This window comes from Macrobrachium rosenbergii, chromosome 43, assembly GCF_040412425.1.
Source record: "Macrobrachium rosenbergii isolate ZJJX-2024 chromosome 43, ASM4041242v1, whole genome shotgun sequence".
Taxonomy (NCBI): Eukaryota; Metazoa; Arthropoda; class Malacostraca; order Decapoda; family Palaemonidae; genus Macrobrachium; species Macrobrachium rosenbergii.
In genome coordinates this window covers 38,596,625-38,611,762 of record NC_089783.1, presented here as the reverse complement: position 1 = coordinate 38,611,762, position 15,138 = coordinate 38,596,625, and the positions used below count along the sequence as shown (strand labels likewise).

Genomic DNA, 15,138 nt, shown 5'->3' with positions numbered 1-15,138 from the left:
TCTGGTTTCCAGGAGTAATCCACTAAACGCCAACTGCAGATGTTTCAGGAAGCAAAGTACGGCCCGAACTCTTCAGACAAAACACCGTCCTCCAATCGTCACCACACGGGAGTCGCACCACTCTCAAGAAAAGGTAAACAAAAGACCACAATCGTTAATACGATAGTTCAAACACTTTAACGAGCGGGGAGGAGGCGCAAACTAACGAAACCAAAACAAAGCTTTCCATAAACTGCCTTAAAAATACGTCCTTACATATTAATTCCTTAAAACTAATACACTTAATACTAGATTACTTGATGTTGCAAAATTGAATAAGTGAAACTCTTATATTTACGTTAACTCTAATACCTTCCTCCCCGGAGAAAAAAAAAAAAAATTTACACAATTTTTTTTTTTTTTAAATAATATCGGAAACTGGAAATAAACACTAAAGTTAAACTACAAAACAAGAACACAGACCCTGAAAAGAAGAAACAAAGGTCATTATACAACAGACCTAAATACAACAACAGAACAGGACTAAAGTTAATGGCCTAAAAATAAAACTAGATTTATACACTAAACTTAAAAAACTTCGTACCTTGGAGATAAATAACTTAAGACTAAACCTAGATAACCGACAACAATAATATAATGCGACCACCATGGGGATAGTGCCACCTCAACCAAGGTCACCACTCATACACCAGCCTGTAGCGCCTAAAAAACGGCCATGCTGTGCTACAGACTCGTGAGCCCGTGACCTGGTTAAATTATTCTGAAAACATAAATATTAGTCAAACGAAAATAAAGACCAAAACCTTAATAGATTAACCTTAACTCAGTCTAGGTCACCACTCATACACCAGCCTGTAGCGCCTAAAAAACGGCTGTGTTGTGCTACAGACCCGTGAGCCCGTGACCTATCTAAGTTATGTACGACAACAAGAAAGTTTACACAGATCGGATCCAACCTTCACACAATGCATCAAACAAACATCCAACCAGAACAACCCAATCCGAGTCACAAAACTCAAGAAAACAAACTTACAAATTTTAAACTAAAGAAATTCACATGCACACATATCAACTTACAATATACCAAAAACTGATTTTATACAAACCCACAGGAGAAACGAGCAGGTCAGCGTACGAGGGAGGGGAGGCAAACATTTCAAATTCGTGAGAGAGCGTCAGGAATCTTATTTTCAGACCCTTTTATATGTTTAATAACCAGCTTGAATTCCTGAAGCAAGAGAGCCCAACGCAAGATCCTCTGATTGGCTCCTTTCATACGTTCAATGAAAACAAGCGGATTATGATCGGTCCAGATCTCTATAGGAAGAGAAAAATTAGTCACATAAGGTTTGTAATGCATCAGGGTACGGACCAAAGCAAGAGCTTCTTTCTCTATGGTTGAGTATCGCCTTTCAGCCGGCAACAACTTTCGGCTAAAATAAGATATAGGGTGTACCTCACCTTCATCATCCCTTTGGAAAAGGACACCACCAATGCCAATGTCACTGGCATCAACAGCTATTATATAAGGTTTCTGAAAATCTGGGGAAGTCAAAATAGGTTTAGAAATTAGAACTGTTTTAAGCTTATTAAAAGCTTTCCTCACATTGATTAGACCAACAAAAATTTTTGACCCTTCTCTAAAAGTTTAGTAAGAGGCTGAGCAAGGTCTGAGAAATTTCGCAGGAACCTCCTGTAGTAACCTAACATACCAAGAACTCTTCTCACTCTCTAATATTACCTGGTCTCTTCAAATTAATAATAGCCTCGAGGTTAGCTTGTTTCGAGCCACCTGACCCAAACCAACCTCGTGACCCAAATAACAAACCTTAGCCTTACCAAATTCACACTTGGCTAAATTAATAACCAAACCAGCAGACCTAAGGGCCTCAAATACCTTACGCAATCTTACCAAATGCGTACGCCAGTCATTACTATATACCACCAAATCATCAATATAAATTTCAGTTCCTTCTAAACCACAAATGACCCTATTCATAAGCCTCTGAAAAGTGCACGCTGCATTTTTCATCCCGAATGGCATCACCCTACATTCATATAAACCAAAGGGAGTAACAAATGCAGAGATCTCACGGGCTCGATCAGATAACGGAACCTGCCAATAACCCTTCAGCAAATCGAGCTTAGTAATAAATTTGGCAGATCCTATCTGGTCGAGGCAATCATCTATACGAGGCAAAGGAAATGAGTCATTCTTTGTGTGAGCATTAACCTTCCGATAGTCCACACATGCGGAACTTACCGTCAGCCTTTTTAACTAGAACTATAGGGGAGCTCAAGGACTAACGGATGGTTGAATGAGGTCGTGCTCCAACATATACTTAATCTCCTTATCGACTATATCCCTTTTCACTGGATTCAACCGATAAGGACTTTGTTTAACTGGGGGGCACTACCTACATCCACATCATGCTGTAGGAAATTAGTTCGACCTGGGGAATCCTGAATAAATCTGAAAGGAATAAATTAAATTAAGTATATCCTGTCTCTGATTAACATCTAAGTGTTCCAGACCTTCCTGCAAAACTTCTAAATTTTGTACATTAGCAAAAAGAGCATCTGAAGATACATGACACACTAAATCATCTGAAACCTCAGGAGGAAATTTCTCAGTCACAGATCCTGGCTCATAAACAACTGCCAGAGGATCAACACTCTTACAGTGATATGGTTTTAGCCTATTAATATGAAAAATTTTACACTTCCTGCTTGAACCTGGAGCTTCAATTAAATAAAATTGACCTCAGACAATTTCCTCAATACCTTCCATGGACCCTTATACCTTGGTTCAAGAAAATTGTCCGGGTCCATACTCAAAACCAAAACCAGTTCTCCGGGCTCAAAGGAACGAGCTTTAGTTTTCCTGTCAAAATTAGTTTTCATTACCATCTGGGAATAACTCAAATTATCACGTGCAAACTTCCACGCACTAAATAACCTCTTCTTCAAATCCTCCACAAACTCTCCAATTTTGACATCTCCTTCGATCGGACACTAGCTTCTCGCAAAAAAATTTCTAATGGACCACGTACCTTATGTCCGAATACCAGCTCGAAGGAGCTACACCTGTTGAGGCATTAGGATGATTCCTCAGAGCAAAGAGGGCAAATGGGGAGTGCCTTATCCCATTCATTACCATGTTCATAACAATGTTTCTTCAGAATGGATTTGAGTGTCTGGTGAAACCTCTCCACCACTCCTTGACTCTCCGGATGATAAGGTGCGCTGGTAATGTGCTGAATGGCCAGTTCAGCACATTTACCCCTAAATACCTTACTCGTGAAATTCGTACCACAATCGGTCTGAATAACCCGAGGGAGACCATACCTGGAAAAGAAATCCATTAATTTTTCAAAAACTATTTTAGAGGTTATTCGTCTCATAGGGAAAGCTTTCAGGAAACCTAGAGGCTCTATCCATAATTGTTAATAAATAAACATAACCAGATTTAGTTTTGGGTAAGGGACCAACCACATCTATCACCAATTCCGAGAACGGTTCTCCTATGGCGGAATAGGATTTAAAGGGCTTTGGGAATAACTTGATTAGGTTTTCCCATAACCTGACAAACCTCACATTCCTTTACGATGAATTGCTTCACAGATGATTTCAAACCAGGCCACCAAAAATATTGTGCCAACAAAATAAAAAAGTTTTCCACACACCAAAATGACCTGAAAAGAAATTATCGTGAGCGAGACTCATTACTGATTCACGGAACTGAGAAGGGACTACGATTTGCTCAATCCGAGACGTCTTGCTCAGATCATCAGTGGGTGGTCGACTAATCCTGTATAACAAATCTTTAATTAGGCAAAACCGAGGCTTGGTCAAATCATCAACATCACCTAAATGAAAGTCAAACTCTTTTTCTGGGCTTCAATAAAAGCTAAACGGTCCCAATCAGATTTCAAAACACTAACAATATCATTATTACTACTACTATCTACTGACCCGGGCCTTTCTATATCTACTTCTAATCTACTAATCATCAAGTCATCATCATCATTAATTAAATCCGCAGCTCTTGCTGCAGCACGGGTTGTGACAGCTACAGGACTGGCATGAATGGACAATATAGGAAATAATTCTGACCTTCGCTATTGAGCATATCATTGCCCAAAACACCATCAATACCAGGGATGGGGAGACTATCGACAACGCCAACTCGGTAACACTATCGTATCCAGGAAAAGATAACCTGACATCCACCAACGGAGCAGAAACAACAGTGTTCGGGAACCCTCCCAGAACCACGTAATTACCTGAACACACTTTTAAACCATTTAGGGTCTCACTCAATACCAGAGACCGAGCTGAACCAGTGTCCCTCAAAAACTTTACCTTGATAGTTTTAGATCCATGAATTATTTTACCTGGCCACACATACTTGTCAAATTGAAGTCACAACTTATTGCTAGGAGATAAACTACTGCTACTATCATCAACACTACTGCTAACAACTACTGTCTTCTCAGCCTTATTATCATTAGAACTAGACCTGTTGGAAATTAAAGAAATTGGGTTCTGTCCATTCCTCTGGAGATACCTCCTACGGGCATTACACTGGTTCTGAAATGACCAGGCTTGTCACACCAGAAACAGGTTCCTCTACGTCCAGTGCCTCTATTATCATTATTATTGTTATTATTATTATTGCTACCTCTGTTAACAAAGACCCGAGAAGAAGGAAGCCCTCCCTGAGACTCCACCAATACTCTATTACCTGGAAAAAGAATTGTTATCCACAACTTTGGGGAATTATTGAAGGAAGACAAGAGGTTTCTCCTCTCCTTCCATTACTGTTAACCCGAGAAGAGGGATTATTCAAAACTTTATAACCAAAGTTACTATTTCCAGCACGATCGTTAACACATATTCATCCGCCAACTGAGCGGCACTACTCAATTTCACTGCCTTGACCTCCTCAAGGTGGACCCTCAACTCCCTACTACAGGCCTTTTGAACTCTTCAAGGAGCAACAATTCCCCTCAATGCAGCGAAAGAAACTACCTGACGGCTCTTCAGCCAGTCATCGAACTGTTCTTCCTTGACCCTAGCAAACTCAACAAAGGTCTGAGAAGGGTGTTTAGGATAGTTCCTAAACTTGAGGCGGTAGGCCTCGGGGACCAAGTCATAAGATTTGAGAATTAAAGATTTAACCTTTTGGTAGTCCAGAGCAATTCCTTCCTCCAGGCATTGTACACCCTGATTGCCTTACCCACCAACCTACACTGTATCAACACTGTCCACATCTCGGTGGGCCAGGACAACCGGGTGGCGACACATTCAGATGCCTTAAAGAACTCCGGGACATTCTTTTCGTCAAAGACAGGCACCAATTTTAGTGCCGCACCTAAATTAAATTTATCATTATAAGTACTCTTAGGGAACTGACCATATTTGACCCCTGCAGCTTAGCCATTTCACATTTATTTTTGCCATCTCCAACTCGTGACGCCTCATCCTCTCGTTCTCCTCAAACTCTATTTTCTTCAACTCAATCCCTTTTACATATTAATTTATATTCCACCTCCTCCTCAGACGCTCCCAAAATATGATCAGAAGCCAGAGGTTCAACTGGAGCAGGATTTGGGGAGGCAAAAAGGGATTAGTAGATACATTAGACCTAGGTAAATTGGAGGGACCTTCATAAATAATACCGGTATGGGGAGGATCTCAAACAAAGTCAAACCTGCTCTCATACTCAACTTGTCCTCCTCAGAACCATTACTAAACAGACTACCTTCACCATCACTTTCCTCTCCACTAACCAAATGCTCCGCTTCAGCCAAACCCTGAGAAATCCTATCCCTAACCACCACCAATAATTCCTTCTTAGTGTCCTGCGACTTCAGCGGGACTCCTAACCACTGGGCACAAGATACCAAATGTTTTTACTTAAAATAGACAAATACTTTATACAGTCAGCTGACCCCAAAAATTCAGCTGGATCAAAAGACAAACTCTTCCATCTTAACAAAAACAAAAAAGAAATCAGGGAGAAAGGCAAAAACTACAAAATAATAAATATTACAAAGATCACCCAAGCGCCGCTCCAAAGACCAGAACCACCAAGTACCCCTGAGCAATCTATCCTGTCACGGTGCCACTCTTAAGACCCTGTTTAGGCCGTGGTGCAGGTCTTTTGTGCACTCTAATTAAACTTTAGGTATGCTCAGTGATGTACACAGGTAACTGGCAGACAATGGTCAATGGAAAACAAAACACTGGGAAAACTCAATAATATTTATTAACAAGCAAAAAAAAACACCAAGTCAATTTTGCAAGTACCTAGGACTCACACTAGTCCTTAATTTATCCCGTGGGATAACCTAACAGCTAAAGAGCTAAACCCTAGACAGAAATGATAATAAAAGAAGAGATGCACAAATAAAAAAAAAACTGACAAAAATAATGTTTTTCAGAGGTTGGCCAGACCCAAACTTAATACCAATAAATACCTATATCTAATAATGGAGGAAAGAAGGAAAAGGTCGAAAAAGAGAGAAAACACTTAAATTCCTACCTACAAATTACAATCTAAACACACACCGACTAATACTAAATATAGAATTATCGTAACAATATACGTATATATATATATATAAACTTAAAGATAGTAAAATAGAATTATAATTACACAGTTCAAAACTCCTCACTCAGAGACGAAAAGCCGTGATCCAAAATAAACTTATCGCCTTAAGAGGGAGGCCGTGTTCTCAACACAACTGACTCAGCTAACAGGAGAGGGGACGAACACACAGGTAACCACAGATGAGGGGGAAGCTGGTGGCGAGCTTGCCCGGCCAACACAAAAACAGACTCCTACCTGGTGCTTTTCTCCCTCCCCTTGCCACCTCACGAGCCAGATTGCTCCTTCAACTGCAGCTTATAAGGGCGTCCTTGAAATTATCATAGAAAGCTGCTCAAAACCCGGGAGTACCGGGAAAAAGCGACGGCACCCAACTCCTTGGACAAGGATATCCACCAAGGTGGCAGCACGACAAAGTCGCAGGTGACAAAGACAGCTGCGACAGCTACAGGACACAAGACGTCGCAGGTGACAGAACTGTACCTGCGAAGGGCAGCTTCAAAAACAATTTCTGGTTTCCAGGAGTAATCCACTAAACGCCAACTGCAGATGTTTCAGGAAGCAAAGTACGGCCCGAACTCTTCAGACAAAACACCGTCCTCCAATCGTCACCACACGGAGTCGCACCACTCTCAAGAAAAGGTAAACAAAAGACCACAATCGTTAATACGATAGTTCAAACACTTTAACGAGCGGGAGGAGGAGGCGCAAACTAACGAAACCAAAACAAAGCTTTCCATAAACTGCCTTAAAAATACGTCCTTACATATTAATTCCTTAAAACTAATACACTTAATACTAGATTACTTGATGTTGCAAAATTGAATAAGTGAAACTCTTATATTTACGTTAACTCTAATACAACACTATAGAGCAGAGTGGTAAATTGCTCACACTGCTAGAGTAAAAAAAACCCAAACACTGCATTGCAAGTTCAATTTTTTTCTGTGCAAGATCCAGTCCTGCCTTCTTGCCTTTACCATGAAATGCACTGGTGGAATCTGTGCAGGCCAACTGTTGCTTTGCACATGCCTTGCCTTCTCTCAACTGCCTTGCTAAGCTGTTGATGTCAAAACTGTTACAAGAACAACTGAGCTTGTATTTTGTCTTAAAGATGAAGAGCAGTAACTTCTACATCAGTATCTGGAACAATGATGGTATCATGGCCATTTTTTCACTGCATGATGGGCATAAATTAGGAGTTTGTGATCTGCCTCCTAAATACATAATTCACAATCATGAACTTGTTCTTTTATGGATGTGAATCTGTGGCATCTGCTGTCCACTGTTATGAAGAGTGGGAATATTCTGATTGCACCCATTCACTGTTAATGAACCGTATCAACTCTTTCTTATTGTAATCATCAAAAGAAACCTTGCCACTGCTTTGGACATTTCTGACTCGATTTGGTTATCTTCAGATAGACCAGCTGCTTCTCTCCAGGCTTTTGATGGAAAAGACTGGTCAAATACTAGGTCCACTCTGGGCACAGGTCCAAATCCTTCTGCCTTTCTGAGAAGGAGTTTCAACAGGTCTCTGAAGGTGTCTGAATTTGTTTCAGTGCGTGCAGAAGAACCATTCCATCCATGAATGTTCCCTGGTATAACTAAAGTGTCTAATTCTAGAGATTGCCAAGCTTTGCTTTCTGAGTTTTGCAGACCTCCACCTGGAGATGCTAAGGATAATGGGATATGGCCCAGTTCAAATGTGAAGACCAGGCAGGCCTGTTCTAGGCAAGTGTCCTTGCAAAGAAAAAACCTTGGCTATTTGTTTGCGTGTTTTGTTGTAGTTTTTGTGGTTTGGGAGAATGTCTTGAGAGTTTTTATAGGGTCATAGAAGTCCACTTGTTGACCATCACTGACAAAAGCTTCAAATGCATTACGCCCCTTTGCTTCTGCCTGAAGAAGATCAGCTTGAAGAAGATCATCTGCATTGACTCCAGAGGTAAGACTCATAAGCTCATTTCCACAATGGAAAGGGTTGTCTTGGTCTGTCAATATGTCACGATGTGCTTACACATTCTTCATCAGTCTTGATCATTGGCTTTGTGGCTTCTTTATGTGGCTTCTGTCCCCCATCCTCCATCCCTGCCATCTGCTTGCATCTCTGGGTGATGGTTGCCCATTCATGAGCTGAGAGGATCCACCTCTGCATTGCATCGTTTCTTAGGCTAAGCCTATGATACCACCTGGTGTTTTGCTGTCTCTGTTTATGGTCTGTTCAATAGGAAACTGACTGAATGGTTTTTGGGTTCTTTGGACAGCAAACTCACCCTGCTGCATTGCATTTTCAACATCAGGATGTGTGTTACTGAGCTGCAACATATCCCACAGGAAGGACTGTGAGATATCGTGGTAGTTAGTGAGATCATACGCAAACATCCAGAGTATCATCTTGTATATGCCGTTGTGCAGTCTCCTTTCTCCAACATGGGATGATAGGATCAGTAAAACAACCATTGACAAGTATGACTCCCACAACAACCTCTTGATGCCCCTGAATCTCTCAAAAGCTGCTTGTATCTGAATGAACTCTGAATGCTCAAGCATCTCTTGGAGTGCATTCCATGAAATTTCCTGCATGTCACAGAGCAGATCTGATACTGCCTGCTTTCTAATATTTCCTTCTGCACTTCATCGACTATGTGAGCATATGGACATTCATATGGATGATTTGCTTTGTCTTATAGGCCAAAAACTGTAATGATTTTCATATGCTACGGGGTCTCTTTCATGAAGTTCATGCACAATACGTTCATCATTCAGATTTTCTGCCTTTTGAAGTAACTTCTGCCCTGCACTGAAGGTAAGGTACTGCATTTTATCAGTGGTAGAAGAGTCTTACCTTCTTTGTCATACCTGCTTGCAGGACAGACCAAACACAATTTGCCACGTGGTATTGACTCAGAACGATGTGCCCTTTTCTGAGGCTGAGCTTCAGTAGACTCTGATGCCAGATCCTCCCTGGGTCTTTCCTCTCTGGCAACATGATCATGATTTGTGTATGTCTGATAGCAGGCACGGTGGTAAACACCCGTGGGGTCCATAGGCCATATGTCCTGAAGCTGCCTATATATTTCATCATTTCTTTCTTGCGAGGCTTTGTGAAATGTTCCCCAGTTCACAGGGGTAAACTGAGTCAACTTTCCGGTAACACCCTCTTTGTGACACAAACATTTGGAAAAGTTTATTGATAGATTAGTAGGTGTGCTTGGGCGGGGATCTAGGTTAAAAGATGCCATATCTCTACAGATCTATTCTACACACTCTTGAAACAGTTAGATGCAGTCAACACCACCATTACCACCACCTGCAGAGGCAGAAGAAATATGTTATGTTTAAATACTTACACTATTTATTTGTAAACAATATTATTGAAATATGAAAAATAATACCTGGCTATTGTATTGTGATTAAATGAGCACCTGTTGATAGACCAAATTGGTGATATTGCCGTCAAAAGTAGTACTATGGACAATACTTCAAACAGTAGGCAACAAACCCCCATAAACATGTTTTGAAACAATGCTAACAAATGCATTTTATTAATTATTGTTTGTAATGAGGACTATAGAGAGCAATGAACTAGCAATGCTATATTAGTTAATAGGAGACATATATATACATGAAACAAGACCAAACAAGCTTATTTGTTAAAATAACTTTAATTAAAAAAGGAAAAGAGAACCCACATTAAGTTTTTGACAGGAAATTGAAAATGGCGGCCATTTTGAAATATGCAAATTAGGCATTTTCAAAGAGTGAAGCTGGTAGGATATTGAAAAGAACCAAGCAACATACAAACAGGTGATAAAAGGTTAGATTTTGCCAACATGATGGTGAAACTCTACCTCAAAGTTGAACAATCGGTAAATTCTCCAACAAAAACTTCTAAGGGGTGGGGTTAGAAAACGCAAATTTAGAAATGTTTCCGGATAAATGCTGACCTGGAAACTAGCATAAATGAATAGTAGAAATATTTTCCAACATTTTGGGGCGATCAGCTGAATCAAAATTTGCCCCCCCCCCCGCCCTTATATGAATTCATGTGATAGACTAATTCAGCGTTGAAAGGGAAATCGTTGTTGTTATTAATTGAGCTGGCCCATAGAGCAACCCGTAAAAAAATCGAGAGTAAAAAATTTTGAAGGCGTCACAGGAGGAAACCCCTCGCAGTTGCACTATGAAATGATTGTTAGGAGAGGGTGGAAAGTAAGCTAAAAGAAAGAGAATATGAACGGAGGTACAGTAATAAGAGGAATGAAAAGGGTTGCTGCTAGGGGCCTAAGGCTTGCTGCTAAAAACGTTAAGTAATACCTACACTCCGTGAGGTGCCCTGACGGCACTAACCTCCTACGGGGGAATTCCGACTGTAATTTTCTTTGAGGGCTGCTCTATGAGCAAGAGCCCTGGCTGGCATAAAGCCAGCTTAATCAAAAACAACAACGACAGTAATTTAATTCATGGTGATACTGGCGGAGAAGGAATTGACTAAACCTTTTCAAGCATGTGATATGGAATATATGGTTAGTGATATTCGCAGAACGAGTGAATATGCGTCAGTGCTAAGAGGAGGACTACAAAATAGTTGGCAGAAGTTTGGGGGAAAAATTTTGGGTAGGAAAGAATGAGGGTATTGAATATTAGAAAGTGTTGCGAGTTGAGTGAAAAGAAATTTTTTTTTTTATCTTCTGTTGTATTCTATCTGCCATTCATAAATGTTTTGCACATTTGAATCGTCTCCTTTCAGGTGGCTACACAAAGGTTATACACCGACGTCCTTTGATATTTAGTGATGACTGACACTCACCAGCGAACTGCCCGATCACATTTCAGCCTTAGTTTGACGATCGGAATATCGGCAAGAACAGGCGCGCTGTTGTTGTTGTTGTGAGAGAGAGAGAGAGAGAGAGAGAGAGAGAGAGAGAGAGAGAGAGAGAGAGAGAGAGAGTTTTAAATTATCATAATTCTGGCTCAATATTTGTATATGTTAATCCATATATTAATCATTCTAGGACCTGCCAGCAGTCATCAAGAAAATAGCATCATTCTTGGGTAAGAGCGTTACGGAGAAAGAGGTAGAGCTCATAGCAGACCATTGTTCTTTCGGGAGCATGAGCAAGAATAAGGCTGTCAACAATGAGGACATAGCTGCCGCCGAATCAGAAAGAGGGAAGTCGATCAAGTTCATGCGTAAAGGAAAGGTTAGTAGACTCTTAACTCCTTATTCTGCCAAAGGTCCCCGTAGGAGGGGTAGTTCAATGATTGAGGAGATATTGTAATCATGTCCATGAAAAGTATATAATTATTCATCAACAATAATGTACTTGTGTATCGGAAATAGCTTTTGGAATTATATCTCTGTGGCGTTCCCTTTTTCCATGGGGCTATTTTGCCCTAAAATGGAAAACTTCAGTATCTGCAAAATTTTCGAAGTTGAGATATGCCACCTATTGGGCTCGTGAAACACTAATACACAAGTCACTGCAGTTGCAGAATGATTCTTCAATCCTTTCCACGAGTATTTAGGGGGGTCCCATTTGTAGTATCTGCAAAATCAGTAGTAAGGCAAGGGAGTATCTACCATTTTTCTCAGTTTTGTATGTCTGCAGATACTGTAGTCTTCCATTTTAGGGCAGTATTGTGCTCCTTAGTAGAGTCACAGTCAGAAGCTTGGCTCACATTTCTCCTCTTCCAGGTAGGGGACTGGAAAAACCACTTGACGGCCGATCACATTAAGGCCTTCAAGGAATGGACCCAGAAGTCGCTGGCAGGCTCAGATTTCCCTTACTATCAGGACTACGAATAATGAATGTAAGCTGAAAGGAAGATCAAGGAATGGTCGGGGAATTACTCAGTTAAAGCTGTTATCTATATAACCGTGTTTTCCAAACCTATGGACGTCTCTTATTCACTGGTGGAAAATGTTGTTTTTGTGTTGTTACTAATGTTTTGTTTGATGGTGTTATGACTAGTTTAAAATGCTTTCTCTAAGCCTGTTTTTCTTAATATATATTTACTGGGATTGTTCGTGCTTTCATTTTATTTATTCATCAACGTACCAGCACTTGACTTCACTGAACGAGACCTTCTTGTCGTTCACTGACACAATTTGGTCTTTATCTTTCGACTCTATACAAAAACCTCTCACGTAGCCACCTTGGCACATTAGTTTATATAAAAAAAGATACATCCATGAAATACAAGAGTTTTTTTCCCGTGAAATATATACTTAACCTACTAGCTTGAGGGTCAAACCATGAATATTGTAAAATGGTCAATACCACTAGTTAACTGCCAGTGTCAACATACGGTTGTTACCTTGTACCGTCACGGAACGCAAGTGCATTAAAACTGATTGGAGGCAAATATTGTGAATTGACTTCGAATGCAATGCCCTGCTTGGTTTTGAAAAATTATAGATCCGTTTCAACATGTTCTTAACACTTTACTTTTGTCGTCAAAACGTGGAAATTGTCTGATGATGGTATTAGTGCATAACACTGACATGCAGATACAGGTATGATTGCTGACCCCTCCCCCACCCCCTTTCTCTCTCTAGAATAATGATACAAAATTAAAGAAAATTCATCGTTTTCCTGTCACTAAAAAAAAAATAGGAAATGTATGAAACTGACTTTAAAAAATCACGTATATTCTTCTCCCTAACTTTCCCTGACAGCTCTCTATCGAGGGATAAAAAGAACAAGGCAGAAAATCAAGTGTCATTTCACAGTGCTGTCAGCCGAAGGTGGAAGGACAAAAATTAAAAACTTGCATTTTTGGCTCTCCGGTAACACAGTGTTAAAGAGTACGTAGTTGATATTCATCTGTTATGAGTTTTGAGATTTTTGTATATGATTTTATAATTTGGGATGAATTTAACTGGTGTACAGTTATGCAAAGATGCAGAATCTAATATCTTTGTAATTTTAGCATATTTTATTATAGTTCTCATTCACAACCTTGCTAGGATGGCATCCGTAAATCTGGAACCGGATTGCAACCTTCCTCCTCAGTGTCTAACCCTCACCATCCTGTTTTCCTAGGATTCCAGCATTGCTGAATATCCTTGCTGTTCATCCGGTCCTGTCTAAGTCCTTCCTGATATCCTCTGGAATTACTCCTAGTGCTCCCAGGACGATAAGTATCACTTCATCTTCCCCTAGTCTCATTCCATCTTGGACTCTTGGTACTTGCATTTGTTTCTCTGCCTTTGCTCGTAGCTTGTGCTCCACAGCATGGTATATTTCTCAGAAATATTTTTTAGGTTCTTTTATTTACCAGCATTAGGTTTGAGTTGGGGCCTGTGACAACGCCCTTAACATTTTATATATATAATATATATATATATATATATAAATATATATATATATATATATTATATATATATATATATATATATATATATATATATATATATATATATATATATATATATATATATATATGTGTGTGTGTGTGTGTGTGTGTGTGTATGTATATATATATATATATATATATATATATATATATATATATATATATATATATATATATATATATATATATATATATATATATATATTTATATATATATATATGCACATATACATACAATATATATATATTACGAAAAAATTACTCAAAATGTTAACCAAAATTCATTCCATGTACATCACCAAGGAAGCAATAACTTGATACAACGATTTTCCCATCCTTACAAGCAATTTTGTGGCTGTATTTAGGAATATTAAAAACAAAATTAATTTATTTTTATTCCACCAAGTAATGAGGAATCTTCACTAACGAAGTGAGGTGAGACCAATTTATGGTTTAAATGGCTTGTTGAATTATTCGCAGGAAAAGGACTCGCGGGAATGCTTTATTTATTTATTTTTTTTTTTCAGATTTTGCTCTCTGTTAATTGTGAAATGTGGAATATTTTTCACGTTACCAATTTCTGAGTGATCAATTGTTTGCTTCCATTTCATCTAAACTATTGCGAACTTTAGCAAATAGGACTGTTATCAACGGGACTTACTCTGTAAGCCATTGTTTTGTATTTATGGCTGTTGACAACGAATACGCTGAACAAATATATATATATATATATATATATATATATATATATATATATATATATATATATATATATATACTATATATAGATATACATATGTATATATATATATATATATATATATATATATATATATATATATATATATATATATATATATATATATATATATATATATATATATATATATATATAAATAATCACGCACCTACACGTGTATAACTGAATCACGATAATATGGAACGTGATGAATATATAAATAAAGGCAATGCCACGAAGGAAATAGAAACAGTGGAGTACTGCAAGGCCTTTCGACTTCTTGTCTGCTAAGTAAAGGACTTTAAGTCGAAAGTCCTTGCATTACTCCATTGTTTCTCTTTCTTTGACATTCCTTTATATATATATATATATATATATATATATATATATATATATATATATATATATATATATATATATA

The 15,138-nt window shown here is 38.8% G+C and overlaps 1 protein-coding gene and 1 long non-coding RNA gene across 3 annotated transcripts in view; both read left to right on the top strand.

The window, feature by feature from the left end:
• LOC136828802 (luciferin sulfotransferase-like) overlaps positions 1–12,646 on the top strand; it is a 35,362-nt gene extending 22,716 nt beyond the window's left edge. For both annotated transcript variants that reach the window (XM_067087037.1, XM_067087038.1), the window contains 2 exons: positions 11,632–11,820; positions 12,315–12,646. In XM_067087037.1, the coding sequence (XP_066943138.1) occupies positions 11,632–11,820; positions 12,315–12,425 (300 nt within the window). In that variant the 3' untranslated portion in view covers positions 12,426–12,646. The remainder of the gene's footprint in view (positions 1–11,631; positions 11,821–12,314) is intronic.
• Positions 12,647–13,292: 646 nt separating this feature from the next.
• Positions 13,293–13,880, top strand: LOC136828803 (uncharacterized). The gene is made up of 2 exons (XR_010850229.1): positions 13,293–13,427; positions 13,666–13,880. It is a non-coding gene; the product is annotated as an uncharacterized lncRNA (long non-coding RNA).
• Positions 13,881–15,138: the final 1,258 nt, after the last annotated feature.